The following is a 16,680-nucleotide window of genomic DNA, read 5'->3' as shown; positions in this document are numbered from 1 at the left end:
GTCGACCCTGTTTTATCAAAAAAATGGTGTCAACACGGTTTAGTCCAGATTTGTTTCTATTGTGTATTTTGGGCCTCGACGGCTCATATAAGGGACAATATATCTGATTTTGATTGGTTTCTGATATGAATACTGTATGATGTGAAAAATTCTGTTTACTTGATTTGTAAATTTTAGTAATGCTTCGTAACCCTGTTTCGGCGACGGATACAGGTTAGGGGTGTTACAATAAATATGAATAATGTAATTAAGAAAATAAATAGCATAATTCAAGGGGAGAAATATCACAAATAAATAGAGAAATTACGCACTTATTAGTAATATATGAAAATAACAAGCTGGCATGGCACATATGATAATATATTTGACACACTAGATTTTGGAAATAGCAAAACTTAACTTAATGGATTTAGCAATTATTGTTTGGTGATAACTAAAATTTTAAAATTTGAAAAGTACAAATATTAAAAATGATAAAAATAATGGTTAAATCTATAACTTTTGTAAAGTACAGGTACTAAAAGAAAATTTTAACCTTTTTCATATGGGGTGGACTAAATTTAAGCATTTAATCCCATCCCAGCTAGGACACTAATATAAAGAAGGCAGCTGAGGCATTGTGTTATTATGAAAACTACCAAACACAAGGTGACCACATGGTGCTTATATTAAGAATACCAAAAATAGCATACATTTCTTTGATCATATGTTGTAATTAATTTTAAAATGACAAAAAGAGAATACATTTCTTTGGTTATGGTTAGAGGGTCTTGAGAAGGAAGACTACTTACTTCTCTTGCTTTAATTTTTCACCTAATTCTCAGCCAGCAAATTCAAATCCTCATGTGTTTTCATATGTCACTTTCAAGTGTTTCTTAATTGAGAGGCAAAACCAAAGGTTGTCTTCTCTTTTTTTGTTTTAAATGCATACCATCAAAATGAAATTGACAGTCCATCTGATTTTTTCCATGTTGCTTTGGGAAATGTAGCATTTCAATTTTCAATATTTAATCCTCAATTCTTTTTACAAGTTAAGCAATAAAAAATTTGTTAGAGATGTGTGACCCGAATTTCATCACTTGTTAAACATATAAAATACAATGGCAAAATAAAGGGATCTTTGGGGGCGAAAGGCCGAGGGCCGAAATAGAATCCGTATGGAACTACACTTCTTCTATTTGACGTTGATTAGAATAAGGTTTTTGAACCTTTAAATAGATATAGTCTAAACTCCTCTTATATCATTCGCTTTTCATGAGTAGTGAATTTCTTCTCCTCTGCCTGTAATTTTTTCCGAAAGAGTTTTCACCTAAAATCGATGTGTTCTTATTTTTTTATTTTTTATTTTTTGCGATCATTCTATTGCCATTATCAACGTCTATTATAACAAAGTTTGATATTTTAAAATAAAATTTTGAATTTTTTGAATAGAAAATATAAATGAGCTTGGTTATAAAATAATTAAGATCCAATGATGGATATTGAAAATCTTAAATACAAAAGTATGCTTCTTATCATTCTATTCAATCTAATCCCATGATAGTGTGAGATTTTTCACAATAATTAAAAACTATCTCAATAGTGAGATTTTGTGTTACTTTACAACATGACTATGGGAAAATAATGCTATATAAAATATTGATTTACATGATCTAAATTAAACCCATCAAATCCATCTAGACCCACTCTCAATTGGAGCGGTTCAATAAGATCACTTAGGTAAGATATAAAGGCAAATAAGATTTTTGTTACATAATTTAATATTCTGAAATGATGTGGTTGCATAGCTGAGAATCACCATTGTCTCATATCTTCTTTTTCCTTTTTCTTTCTCTTTTTTAATCCAAATTTGATGCAAAGTCCAATCCTTTCAACAGAGATGAGCTTTTCCTTCGACTACAAGTGTGGGTACAAAATGTTGTCATTTGAGACAATCACAGCCATCCAATTTGTATACACTTAGTGGACCATATTTGTTTTACACATAATAATAATTTGAAGTGACAACCAAAAAGTAATCCCACACATAATTTTTGTACTCAATGTCTTGGGCCATTTTTTTGCCCCAATAAAACATCAAAGACTTTGATGATACATATTGCATCTATTTCAATTATGCATCTTCAATTTTATTTTGCTTTTTTCATCTTTGATATTTTCCCAACCCAACTTCCAATGAATTCTTTTAATGAGCAATGAAACCTCATTAAACAAATGTGCTAATTGTGTGTTAATTTACAATGCTTGTAAATATAAATCATTGAAAATATTGGTAGGTTATACTAATTATATATATTTTATGTTCATGTTTAATTTACGGTCCATTCCTTATAATTGGACCCAACACTTGTTGATTATACTTACAAAATTGCATCTTGAGTTCATGCAAAATAGTTAAAACTTAAAGCCAAGTTCATGCATAGTTTCTACTCATAACTTCTCTAACTTTAAAATTAACGGAAAAAAAACATATAAGCATTTTCAAATCTATGTCCTCGTTACTACAATAACAACGATGTTAAATAAGCTAAAGTTTTGAAAAGCAATCTTTGTATAATACGTGGATAAAAGTGAATTTATATCATCTGTTAATATAGATTGAATCAAAGAATACATAATAAAATGAATTTTGCTAGCCTCAAATTATAGAATTAGGAAAGTTAATTTCAAATAGTAGAATCTCTAAAAGTTTTCTCTAACCAAAATTCAATTACAAACGATCCAACTAAAACTTAAAAAAGGGAAATACGACAAAGAGGAAAACTCCAGCAAAATTAGACAAGAAAAAGAAAAGGTTAACTAGAATACTATGTGATTTGCAAAGAAGAAGATTATTAAAACTAGACTACTTAGAGCTTCAAAGACAAGTCAAGTTTCAACTCATCTTGCTTAGTGTTGAAAGGGTTAACACTACTATCCCACCAATATCCGTTCATCCCTTCAGTGGATGGACCAAACTTCCGTACACTACTTTCGAACCTAGCAGCAGTACCGTTACTTGTCGATGATCCCACATGGAAATTCTCCATTGAAAGATGCCCAATTGCCGGTGTTTGATGAATAGGTCGTCTAGACCATTCATTATGCCCGTATATATGTGTTGATGAAGGAAAAGATGGCTTGTGTATCATAGAATGGACTTGAATACCAAGCGACTTATTGAAAGAGCCATGCAAAGGAAGGGAAGCCATGGTGGAATATCGACCAGAGTGTGTATTAGGGTGACCAAAAGCTGCAAAAGAAGCTCCACCACCACTACCACCATCACCGTCACCACCAACACCAACAACCACCCTTTGTTGCCCTCGTTTGGCTAGTGTTCTTTCTCGTTTATGTGCATTTTGATGGCCTCCTAAAGCCTGTGAGCTATAAAATTTCCTTTGGCAATAATTACATGAAAACACTCTAGGCTCAGTTTCATTACCTTGAGGAGTTCCCAAACAATCTTGATGATCATCAGACGAAACGGTGACCTTGAAACATTCGATGAGATTGAGTTCGGGTTTCGAGTCATCTTTGTTGGAAAGGCTCAGATCCAATACAAGATCATAGTTGTCATCATCTTTGAGACCATTCGATACCGAGTTGACGGTCGAAGTTTCAGACAGAGATGGCTCTGATGATCTAGGAGGCTCCATAAGAGAAGGCAATCAATATGAATAATATGTGTCGAGAATATAGTCCTCGTGGGGGTTTAATAGGAAAGAGAGGTGAAAATATTTATGAGTATTGTAATAAATGCACCCCTTTCAACAATGCAAATCTGATATATGTATTTACAGGTACAAGGTCTTAATATTGCAATATTTAGAGAGAGAAAAGAAAAAAGAAAAGGGTGGAAGAGATGAAGATATGTGTTTTAATCGAACATCTTGATTGAAACTTGAGAGGAATAGCAATGTCTATGTACCTCTTTTTTGTAGCATATACCCCATTAAGTATGTGTTTGATACTTTCTGTTATTTTACATTTTTCTTATCTTTTAGATTCAGCCTTTTCCGGGTATAATCTGACCCCTAAAAAAATCTAAATATTGAAAACGAAAAGGCAGCTAGCTAGCAGGATGGAAAGGGCTGCTTTTTGTGTGGATTCCACAATTATATAATGCTTTTATAGATTTTTAATTTTTTTAATTCTAAAATTTCATTTGATTCTAAAATTATTCTAGAGCTGAACTAAAAGATCATGCTAAAAGTACCATGAAGGTCTTTGTACTAGGAGTCGAATTACATTTTTCCTCTCTACTCAAAATATGGACAAATTAGTTTCTATACGTTAAATCAAAGAGCAAACTGATCATTTTATAAAAAATTTTATTCATGTTTATTGTTAAAAACTTATCACTGTACGTCAGCATAATGTACACACGACACACTTTGTGTAACTGTCTAATTATTCCATCAATCAAGCTAGTTTTTACCAATAGAAATTGATGAAATTGTTTACCCTTTGATTTAATGTACAATGACTAATTTACCCATATTTTAAGTAAAAATATCAAAATGCAATCTACCTCCTAATATAGGGGCTTGAATGATTCTTTTACCTCATATCATAAACGGAAAAAAAATATTTTAAAGCTATTTTTTTTTATAAAACAAACTTTTTAGGACTCTACCAGAAGATTTTCGTATTCTAAAATCTTCATACCTTTTGGTTTCTCAAGCATACTTTGTTTATGCATTCATTGAATGGTAACGGATGGCTTAGATTTGTAAGTGAATTATTAATGAAAATACAGTTGGAATTTGTATGGCAATAATGAGGGAATATATATATATATATATATATATGAACCTACATCATAGGGGATTTGCTGAGCTGATCAGATTCCATATAAACCAACCTTAATCTTAAATATAGTTAGAAGTAAGGCAGCTGTGATTTAATGCTAATAAAAGATTTTCGTTAAAATTGTTATATGTATTAAGCACTATACGTGATAAGTTATTAGACAGTTCACAGATGATCTTTAATCAGGAGTGATTTGTGTACGACCTATATAAGGAATTATCCATATCAACTATATATTAGTGTGGGGTGGTTCACATACGACCCTTTGCGATTCCCATCAAAGTCAACCTAGGGATAGACCTATAATGGCCTTACCATCTAGCAGATGCGTACAACATTACAGTACACTATATTACCGACTACATAACACTACATGATAAAGGGTGAGCGTCCTTATATAAGCCTAAGTGCACGAGAGACTAAGGATCGACTCCTACTCTAAAAACTCTACACAACAATCTTAGCAATCCTTCTCCGTCTCCTTCTCCTTATTTTGACTCTTCATCTATCACAAATGAACTAACACTCTTATCCACCATCCTCTCCTCATTGTTGATTACTTATATCAAATTTTGGAATCATGCCATTTTTTGTATGAATAAAATAAAATAACAAAATTTAAGCAACTTGCATTCAAATGTTGGTCCAACTTGTGATATTTTTAGGCCATGTATAGATTTTACAGCTAAATGTTTAAGGTAAAGAGTTGCAATTGATCAATTATGATAGACCTAATGTACTAAAAGAGAGAGAGAGAGACTTTTGTTATCAATTTACAAGTGCTAGCTAGTTATTATTATGATAGAGTACTATATCATATTCCCTACATGAATTTTTGAATTGCTTCCCTCCACATATTACATAATTAAGCAATATGTTCAAAGGTAATGCATAATGACAAAATTATACGTAATATGAACAATAAAAAAAGGATAACAAAAATTAATGACAAGTTGGATAGCAAAATTGATTTAAAATTGATGTTCTTTGAAAGGTTTACTAACAAACAAAGAAGCCAAAGTGATACCAATCTGATTTAAAAAAAAAACTATTGAAACCCATTGGTTCTTTAACTTTTAAAAGCCATTACTTTCATGAATTGTTATTTGATGAAAACTAAAGAAGAAAGTCACTATCATTTTTTGGATACCGACTCAAATTAATCACTTTATTACCACCTCATATTATTTATATCATGGGAATTTAGTAAATTTTCATTTTAACCTTTTGAAATTTTTTATTTTAATTTTGTAATTGATGTTTAAAAATATAATAATTTGTGTTTGGCTCTCTTAAAGCCGAGAAATTATTTTATGGATCTTTCCTATCACATCATGCATGGTCCCTTTCCAATTATTTAATGACATTTTAATATTTTTTTTGCCATTGACACATAATTTTAGTAATTTTTTATCCTAATCCTGAGCCTTAAACCCTTAACTTCGAATTTTAAATCCAAAACCCCAAACTTAAACCCTAAACTTGGGTTCAGGGTTCGAGTCTGAGGTTTAGAGTTTAGGGTTCGGGTTTTGGATTTAGTGTTAGGGTTCAAGGTTTTGGGTTTGGGGTTCAATGTTCAAGGTAAAAAAAATACCAAAATTTTGTGCCAATGAAATGGAAAAAATTGCTAAAATGTCATTAAATAATTGAAAAGAGACCATAAATGATGTGGTGGAAAGGGTTCATAAAATAATTTCTCCCCAAAGTTCTTTTTAGCTTGATTTCATTTATAAAATTTATAAATTTTTAAGATAAATTTAATAATATTTTTAGTTCAATTTGATAAATTAATACAAAATAATGTTTAAATATTAATTTGATAAAAATAAAATTAATAATTGCAGTACTACTTTATATAAATATTTTGTCCCTAACAAACATTTTTAACTTTGCCCTTTGATGTATATAATATATAATATTACACTCTTAAAATTATTTAATACATTGTACTTAAAATTCACAAATTGAATTTTAAAGGTTACATGTACTCTTTCTTTTCTTTTGCCAAAGTGACATGTCTTCCTTTTAGGATCTAATAAAAAATTTAAAATTAAGTATTAAAAAAATGCGATTTGAAATATTTGAACACCAAATTCATCATCGCTTCACCATCCATCTCACTCTGTTCTGTTTTAATTTATATTTTGTTAATTATTTTAATAATTTTAAAGTTAAATAAATATTTAAATATAATTTTTTTTTAAAATGTTAATTTTATATAGTAAAGTAAGGGATAAGACAAACAATTACCATAACTACTCTAAGCCCATTGTAAAAAAAATCTACCCCACCCCAAAAAAATTACTCCACTTCAAATGGATCTATTCAAGCTTTACATTATAAAAATATTTATTAACATTTTATATTTCAACCTCTGAAATAATTATTTTCAAAAAGGTAATTCTAAAATAAATTCAAAAGACCCTGGATAAAATGGGGTCTACATTAAAAATTCTCATGAAAGGTATCGTCATTATTTTCAATTTTGGTTCATGAACCCATAATTTATGAAATATATTTATTTGCCAAATTAAGTGAAGTGAGACAAAATTGTAAACTTTGATAAATTGCCTGAAGTTGACGTCACAAGTTGAGTTATAACTCAAAAAAGAAAAAGAAATTGCAGGGACTGTGCCCCTTCACATATCAGTAATTTTATGAATTAATAAAGCTTCAATGGTGAAATAAATACAAAACATTTCTCTTTTAATAAATAACTTCATCCTACACCTTCAAATCTACCTAGCTGCCACAGTTAATTAAAACTTTGTATTTTATAATTAGCTTAATTTGACTTTTTTTAAATTAAATCTATTATAGTCATATATAAATTATATGGTAAAAGTATTATCGGCGTTTTATATTAAGAGTTTGATTGCAATTTGTCTCATCTATTAAAAATAGATAAATTAGTTTTATACATTAAATTATAAAGAATAAACTGATTTTTCTCATTAAAGATTTCATCCATTTCTATTGTTAAAAGTGGTCCTTGTACATTAAAATGATGTACACGTGGTATGCCACATGTAACGATCTGGTTATTCTATTAGTCATACTAGTTTTAATAGTAGAACTTGATAAAAAATTTAACAAAAGGATTAATTTACTTTCGATTTACCTATAAAGGATATAAATGCCTCCTAATACAAAAGCTTTCATAATACTTTTACTTGAATTATATATTAATTTTAAATTATCCTAAATTACCTTAAACTCACCCAAACTCCAAATAAATTATAACTAATCCACTGTAATCCACAATTTCCAAAAATTCTCTCTTTTATCATTAAAATAAAAATGACATTTGTTCAATAGTAGGTCTAGGAGCAATAGATGTAATAGCAATAAAACATATTATTTTTCAATATTATGAGGTAAAGATCCAACAATAGAGAAATCAAATAATCGGACCAACAAATATATTGAACATCAACCTACCCCAAGAAACTACCACTATTTCATATCCACATTCATTATGGTTTTGTTTTGTTTTCACAATAATTATTATTAAGGTTTAGATCAATAAAATTGATGAGAGGAATGAAGTCCCAACAAAGAATATAATTCTTCTTTCGAAGGAAGAAAATGGAAAATAGAATCAAAACCCTTTTGTGGAAAAATTTGTCAATCATTTTGAAATCTTAATTTTCGACAGAGCATTGTATTGATTTGATGTAAGGACATAATGAAATTGTTATTTATAAGGGATTCGAGTTATGATATGCATTGCCTATGGTCTACAATGACCAAATTAGGATGTAGGTAAGATTATTGTACTAACAAGCTACATAAATTAGATATTGTCGTTGTCAAGCAGAGTATCTTGAACTATGGAGCAAGTCAAAATCCAATATCTTAAAACTCGATTCGAACAGTTTTTACAGTCGAAATTAAAATATTCACCGTCGATAGTAGTGACTGTTCTTTTGCCACAAGAACTCCGAAAAGGTAAACGGTTAGCCATGAGATGCGCTCCATTCCCATAAGTGGGAATTGAACCCTCAACCACATGGTTAAGGATCGAGGTGAGCAACCACCACATCTTGTGATTAAACCTTAAATTTTGTTATTTAAATATAAATAAATGAAACTCAAACTCAAACAATTGAGTATGTAAATAATATAAATGTAATTAAATTGAGCTTAAGTAATTCGAGCTCGAATCAAGTTTAAACTCCACCTCCTCACCATTGAAATTTGGATCAGCGTGAATACAAACGACAAGGTTAATGAAAGCTTTGCTCTTAGAAAAGCAGTTAAGGTTAATGACCCCAAGACAACGACCTTAAAGAATAACATGAAATAGTTCAATGACAAGTTCAATGACATTGATGATTAAGAACCACGTTTTGTTGCTTCAGTAACAAAGATCCAAACTAGGGAAGGAGATTGTACAAGTGAGGTAGAGAAGAAAACCCCAACAAATGAAACAAAGGCCAATTAATGGAGGGTGGAAACGTGACACAACCCCCTCATCACCCTGAAAATTGGATCCCTTCTCTACCTACTTGGGGCACACACTTCCATAGATTTCCAAAAACGACTTGCATGAGAATAACGTCTACCTTGCATTTAATTTGCTTCTTTAATTTTTCTTCCAACAACTTAATTATTCCATCCGAATGTTCTTTAGCTGTTAATTGGCCTCCCTTTAACTAAACCGTGTCATTTCTTGCTCTTCATTCCTATCTTTTAGTCACCAAAGCTCAAAGGCGCAATGGACCGACAATTTTTGTAAAAACGTGCTTCGTTTCATCTTGATACATATTAAAATCATAGATATATGATTATGTTATATATTATATATATTTGTTGAAAGTTTGACTCTTTTTAGAGAAATTTTCGAAATATTGTTCTTTGTGCAGTTAGATAGACCCCTAACAATGTCAAGGTATTATCCTCTGGCGGGGATTTTATCTCCCGTACTCTATCAAGATCCAACTGACCTTAAGAGATACGACCGGGTGGCGATACATCTCAAATGTTGGAGATACGACCTACAAGACTTAAGGGAGAGGTGTCAGTATTGCGGGTAGAATTAATTATGGAAGTCACTTACGTGCATAGAATTAAAGCTTATAGGCAAGCCTCCCAGCACATAGGTGACCTTCCTAATTAATTCTACGCACAATATGGACACCTTTTCCTGAGTTTTATAGGTCGTATCTCCATTACCTGAGGTGCTCTCGGCTCTATGAATCAAGTCTCTTAGAGAAACTAGCTCTCAGTAGAGTATGGGAGACAAAACTCCTACCATACGATACTGGTTTAACTTTATTAGGGATCCAACTGCCTACCTGATAAACAACACTTTAAATATTTCTTCAGAAACAACCAACTCCTCAACAATATTATATATTTATAATATTAAATTAAAAATTGTTACTAAAAATATCTTCAAAGAAAATAAAGTGAAGATGAAAGTTTTAACTAATGGGAAAGTTTTAGTCATAAAAAATGACATTGCTAATATATGGACATGAGCAGACAAAAAAAGGACATTGTAACCTAAAACCAGGAGGCCTATAGTACACTTCCACGTGTTCAAAATACGATGTCAGATTTGTCGTGATGTGAGGACGATGATAAGTGGCCGACCAGTAGATGGAGAGAAGCTTAGGTCATGATGTGAAAAAAGGCCCCATAGTGGTGTCCTATGCTTGGTAACTTCATTAAGGGTTAATATATGGGTTGATACTTGATTTTAATACTCAATTCGATACTTGAATTTTTTTATTATCTCAATTTGATATTTAAACCAAACAATTCAATCAATGTTTGACATGTGTACTCTAGTAAAAAAGCATACGTACTTAATTGGGATTAAAAAAAGCTCAATTAACAAATTAAACATTGAAGTCAATTCAAATACTTAATTAAAAAAACTGAAGTGTCAAATGAGCTAAATGAAGTACCAAAGTAAATATTAAAACCAAATTTAATTACAAATTGAAACTAAATTCAGATACCGAATAATATATTAACCCTTCATCAATGTTACTTATTCAAATTTGTTATAAATAAAAAGAAAATGGAAAAACCTAAAGCATAAAAGGCCCATATATTGAGATAAGAATCGCCATGTACATAAATATATTATTGACATAATAAGTTGATGGAAACATAGAAAAGTTGGGACTGGAGAATAAAGGCATGATTGGTTATGAGTGCACTTTGCTTTTGAATGTTTATCATTATCATTCACCTTCTTCATTTTCCTTTGCTTGGGTTTAGCTGCTTGCTTTGTCTAATCCAATTGGACCCCAAATCTCTTTTGTAGATTTCTCTGTCTCGGAAGCTTTTGCATAAATCAATGTTCGGAAGTAGTAGTTCCATCAGAAAGTCTTAAAGTTCTCCATCACTATCTAACCCACACTTTGTTGTTTTCTTTCTTTTATTAAAAAAAAAGGTAAACAATATTACTAGTTACCCAATTATAATTTTTTTTACCACTTAATTATGAAAAGTAATAAAATGGTCACTCAATTATTAGTATTTTTTTTTGGTAACCTATCCATCGAGTTTTGAATGTTTCCATTTTTACGTTACCCAACTGGTGACTAAAAACACAAAATTAAATAATTGAATAGCTATTATAATATATAAAAAAATATTTTTAAAGATGTTAAAATTTAAAATGTCAAATAAAAACTTTAATAGATAGTAATAGTATATAATATATCTATCCTTAAAAAAAAGTCAGACTTGATTTCATAACATCTATCTTTTCTGCTTTTTATTTCTCTTTCTAAATGATTCAAAAATCTCTGGCCAAAGTTGTTTAACAGTCAATCTAAGCATTTTGTTAGATATTGGTAGATTTGGATTAATTTTCAAATGTTATGAAATATTATTTGGTCCCACCTCTTTTATCTTTTAGCAAAAGGACACTATTTGACAAGAGGGGTTTTAATTTCATCATTAACTTCGTGTATTTAATTGACTATGAGTATACATATTCTGGCTTATTATATAATTTTGATTGAAGAAATTAGTGAATAATTTTAAGTCATATATCAAAAAAAAATTTCATTTAATTTTACTTATTTAGCGAAGTACCTTTTGGAATTTTGCATCTATTATACTACTTAACAATATTTGTCAAGTGTCGATTAAGAATTAGCTCAATTGCCATGGGCGTTGTTGCCAATGCAGGAGAACGTGAGTTCAAGTGTGCTGAAGTGCATTATTCTCCTATTTATGGGTTGAGAATGGACTATGGGTAGTTCTACATTATATTTAGTAATAATAGTTAATTGCACCAGACGCTCTCAAACTATAACTTTCATTTTAAATTGGTGTCCAAACTTTAAAACGTTCTAATTACCCTATATTAGAAGTTAGATTGCGTTTTGCCCTTTCTACTCAAAAAAAAAGGAAAATTAGCCTCTGAACTTTAGAAAAAATCCAAATAGGTCTTGCTATTAAAAATTCCCTATTAAATGATGACGTGAAATGTAATACCCAAGGTGGAATTGATTTTTTATTTGAAAAAGAAACATAAATCCAACGTGGTATATTATGAAAAAAAAATAAAATGTAAAAGTACCATGGATGCCCTTATACTAGGAGTCAAATTGCATTTTCCCTACTAAAAAATAGGCAAATTAGTCCATTTATGTTAGATAAAAAAGAAAACTTGTCCTATTAAAAATTTCATCCATTTCAAATTTTAAATGTTGACGTGGTTAATGGAGCAACAAAACAATAACACGTGACATGCCGCATGTATCTCATGGTGTGGTAATATTTAAAAGAATTATAACAAATCTTATAAAAATATTTTATTATAATTATTTAAATAAAACACAACCAAGATGAACTTGAACATGATTTTCTAAATAATTACTTAAAAATTACTAAGAATGGTAAAAAAATTATAAAAAAATTTAAAAATTGTTTTTTATCCTTTTTGAGCCCTATTAAACACTACTTAGTGTCACGAGGCTAGAACTTTAGTCTAGCAAACTGCGTATCCTTAAGTGATTTCTTGGGTTCAAATCCTACCTATATCAGCCTACTTTCAAAAAATGAGAATTTTTGAAGAAATTCTCAAAAGCACCGAAGCAAAACAAAAGCAAACTCGAAGCAAAAGAGCAAAGAACAAATAGAAAAGCCATAGAAAAACAGGACACACCAAGTGTTTGAGTAAATGCTCTCAAAAGTATTCTATTATTTTGAAGGTTTACAACTGAGTAATTACAAATGATGGGGAAGACATCTATTTATAGTTGAGCTCCCCAAATCCAACAGTACAAATTGAGTTATATTGACGGTCAAGATTAGAGCTTATATACAATTGAGAGTCCTAAGGGATTTAAACTCCATATGTAACGCCCTGAATTATTTATCTTTTGTTATTGTGAAATTTGTTATAAATATATATCTGCTTCGATGGTTAAGTAATTTAAATGTGTGTTTGAGGTATTGGGTTCAAGTCCCACTTTTAGTAATTTTGTTATTTTTGGTCTTAGTCTTATCCCTTTTTGGTGGGCTTATGTTATATTCTTGGTAAACTTATATAAAAATGAGTTTGCTGGTTTGAGTGGTAAGGTGTTAGCTTGTCTTAAGGTTTTGTGTTCAAATCCTTGTATGTGCATGGATGATAATTTTTGCTCAGTTGTGTAATAGAGTTTCGGTAGAGTTAGGATTTTGGTAGAATTAAATTTTAATTTTAATTCTTTTGTTTTCCCAAAATTCTTTTTTTCTTCTTTCTTTTCTCTGACTTTATTTCTTCTTTCTCTTCTTTCCCGTCTCTTCTTTTTCTTCCTCAATTCTGGTCGTCGTACGTACTTTCATATTGTACTTGTGGGGTTCTTCGATTCGTTTCGAATATGTAAGCTATCGAATGGTTTTCTTTTTCCATTTTGCGTTGTGGGGGAAATTGATTATGTTAATGAAATCCATTAATAATGTCCGTATTTCTTGATTAGGGGAAAGACAAGAAGCGGTTGTTGTTCCTCTAGAGATTTGAGTATTAAGTGGTTTCCGCTCGTTAGTGGTAAGTGTTTCGCGGGTAGTTTAGTTTTGAGAGGCCGTAAGTCGAGATCAAATTCTAGTTTAAATGCTTAAATCAATTGCTAAAACGGTGTTTGGTATACTGTTTTTAGGTTTTAGAGGTCTCGGGATTGCATTCTCATTAAAAAATAAACCAGGTGTGCAATGAAAACACGAAAAATTAAAGTTTGGTGAAAACCAAAAAGGTGGCCTGTGGGCATGTGCCCACATGGGTATACCACACGGACATGTGGGCCCAAAATTTTGAAATTTTCCCTAAGGTCGCATGTGTCGTTCCAATCGACTGTGAGCCTTTCGTAGGGTCAGTAAGGGAAAAACAAACCCTAATACATGAGATCTATTATTCTGATAGACTATCTGAGTTTAGGAAAACTGATATCTATGTCTGATTGTGCTGCATAAGCATGTATGATATCTGTATATGAGCATGCTGGACATGTTAAATCTGTTAATTATGTATATCTGTATTTTGTATCGGTATATGGGGTAGGTTCTATTTGTTGGAGGAAGTGTTCTGTGAGGAGATAATTCGTCGCTATTCTTGCAGCACAGCTGCAAATTATTCTGAATAGTGTTGTACAGATACTATGTGGTGTGTAGGGCTAGGTGGGTGTTTTATACCCCACGTGGTGTGTTGAGATGGTCGAAGATGGTGTGTAGAGGATGGGGGTAGGACTTTACATATCTGTATGTGTTTGATAATCTAATTCTGATAAGGACTTATGTCCACTTTTGTTCTGATATACTAAAATTCTGAATTTGATGCATGTATGTCTCTGTTGAGTTACACACTGAGTTTATGAAAACTCACATCTATTGTCGTTTCTGTTTAGGTAATCCTCAAACATAGGCGAGTCGGTGAGACAGAAATTCAGTGGTGACCACTTGTTCGCAAACTATTTTGATTAATGGTTTTTATTTAAAATCTAGATTATTTTTTAGAGTTTCGCAATTTTGGGACTCTCTGGACTATTTGTTTTAATTTTGATTTGGATGTGTTATTACTTTTATACTGCGATGTTTGACAAAACCATGGTTTTACACAAATAAATGTTTTTCTGAAAACACAAACTCAGTTTTCAACTTTAACAATATCAAACTTCCGCTGCAAAATAAGTTTTCTGAAAGAGAAAATTAACAATGTTTTCCTTAACAAAAATAATAATATGTTTGATAAAATGTGAACATTTTTTAGCAACAATTAAACGTGAGGAATTTAACATAATAAGGTTGATTTCAAAACTTTTCTTCGTAACACTCCTAAATTCAACCATTATGTCTAGGTCGGGTTTGGGGTGTTACACTATACATCTTTATCCCTTAAGATTTACACTAATTACTCTGGTAACTCTAGTTTTACTAAAGTGTTTCACTTGAACAACAAAGCTTCAAGTAGATGGGATTCTCCATGTGTTCCATGAATCGGACCAATTCAAGTGGGTCAAATATATTAGATCTGGTGCCCTGAGTTTTGTATATTCGTTTGTAAACTTGTAATTTTTTTGAACAGATTGATTAGTAAAACATTTAATGAATTACATTAATATACTTTGTATAATTGTCCTCATGTGGTTTTTACATGCAAAACAAAATAGAGGCAAATATTGGCTCACTGGTTGTCTAATGTTTAAACTAATACTAAGTGGTATTATGTGGTCGAATCGTAATACGAAAAGACAACTTATATTAGTAGACGAACTTCAACATGTCCTTAGTGTAATTGGATTGGAAATGGGCAAATCGATTGAAAGACTAATATGCCATCTATAAAGTCCAATTGGGGATATGCCCCGTCATGGGCATAAGAGCGGATGACTTTTAAAAGATAGAGAGATAAATGTGATAGACTAGAGTGACAATACATCAGACTGGACCCAAGAACAATAAATCCTGAATTTATTTATGGATTTATTCACTTGTGACGTTCATAGTGTGACATACCTAAATCCTAAGTGGATGACGATGTAACATCCTAAATTTTAGGTTAGAAATTTTGAGATTTGTGATTAGGGTCTGAGCGTATCTCGACCAATTATGTGTGTTTTCGTGTTTTAGTTTCAGAATGGACCTGCTGGTCTGGTGGTTGGTTGTGTGTTAGTTTGTCTCTAGGTCCCTGGTTCGAGTCCTCTTGTGTGCATTCTAGGGAAACAATTTTGCTTTAGTATTGTTTTTAAGTATAGAAGATTTTGTTTATTATTTTATTTCTATTTTATTTTTATTTTAGTTGTGGGAGAGAGAGAGAGAGAGAAAAAAAAGGGACCCCAATTTATTTTACAAATTCCCATATTTCTCTGTTTTTTCTTCAATTTTTTTATTATTTTCATTTTCTCTCTTTTCCCAATTTGTTCTGTTGCTTATTTTCTGGTGCCTTGATCTTTTGTTTTGAGTCTCCAAGCGTTTTAGTTAGAGAAATTATTTGCTAAGTTGTCAAGTGTGAATCAGAACTGGCAGGTTTGAAGCGTCAATCGTTTTGGGAATTTTGATCACGAATTAAGATGTGGGTTCTGAACTCTTCTTTTCATTATCGAAATATTGAGTTGATTCTGTGAAATTCAACATAATGTGTGTTCTGAACTGTGTAACTCGGTACCAAATTGTTGCGAAATTCTGCAACCTTTAGGGTGATTTGGTAGTTGAGCAATTGAGACTCGAATCAGTGTTAAGTTACATGAAATCCGGTTTGTTATGTTATATTTTTGAAATACTTTGATTGGGGTCAACTTAGCGATTGGAAAGCTTGATTTTTAGGCTGGTTTTGGGTGGTTTCGTAACCACACGGGTGGCCACATTGGCGTGTGTCCCCACACGGGCGGTTCACATGGCTGTGTACATTTGAGATTTAGAATTTTCAGGTAAATTTTGGTG

The 16,680-nt window shown here is 31.2% G+C and overlaps 1 protein-coding gene across 1 annotated transcript; it reads right to left on the bottom strand.

Moving 5' to 3' along the window:
* Positions 1-2,660: 2,660 nt before the first annotated feature.
* On the bottom strand, positions 2,661-3,948 carry LOC105771608 (zinc finger protein 1). Its single transcript, XM_012593041.2, has one exon. It carries the CDS (start codon positions 3,636-3,638, stop codon positions 2,850-2,852), a length of 789 nt encoding a protein of 262 aa, XP_012448495.1. The 5' UTR covers positions 3,639-3,948; the 3' UTR covers positions 2,661-2,849.
* Between the last annotated feature and the right edge of the window lie 12,732 nt (positions 3,949-16,680).

Source organism: Gossypium raimondii, chromosome 6 (genome assembly GCF_025698545.1).
Source record: "Gossypium raimondii isolate GPD5lz chromosome 6, ASM2569854v1, whole genome shotgun sequence".
In the NCBI taxonomy this organism is placed as follows: Eukaryota; Viridiplantae; Streptophyta; class Magnoliopsida; order Malvales; family Malvaceae; genus Gossypium; species Gossypium raimondii.
Note: the sequence above shows the minus strand (reverse complement) of the source record. Positions and strands in the feature narration are given on the sequence as shown.

Bases quoted from the DNA above. Each gene is read 5' to 3' on its own strand.
- LOC105771608 (XM_012593041.2), bottom strand. From the start codon at position 3,638: ATGGAGCCTCCTAGATCATCAGAGCCATCTCTGTCTGAAACTTCGACC.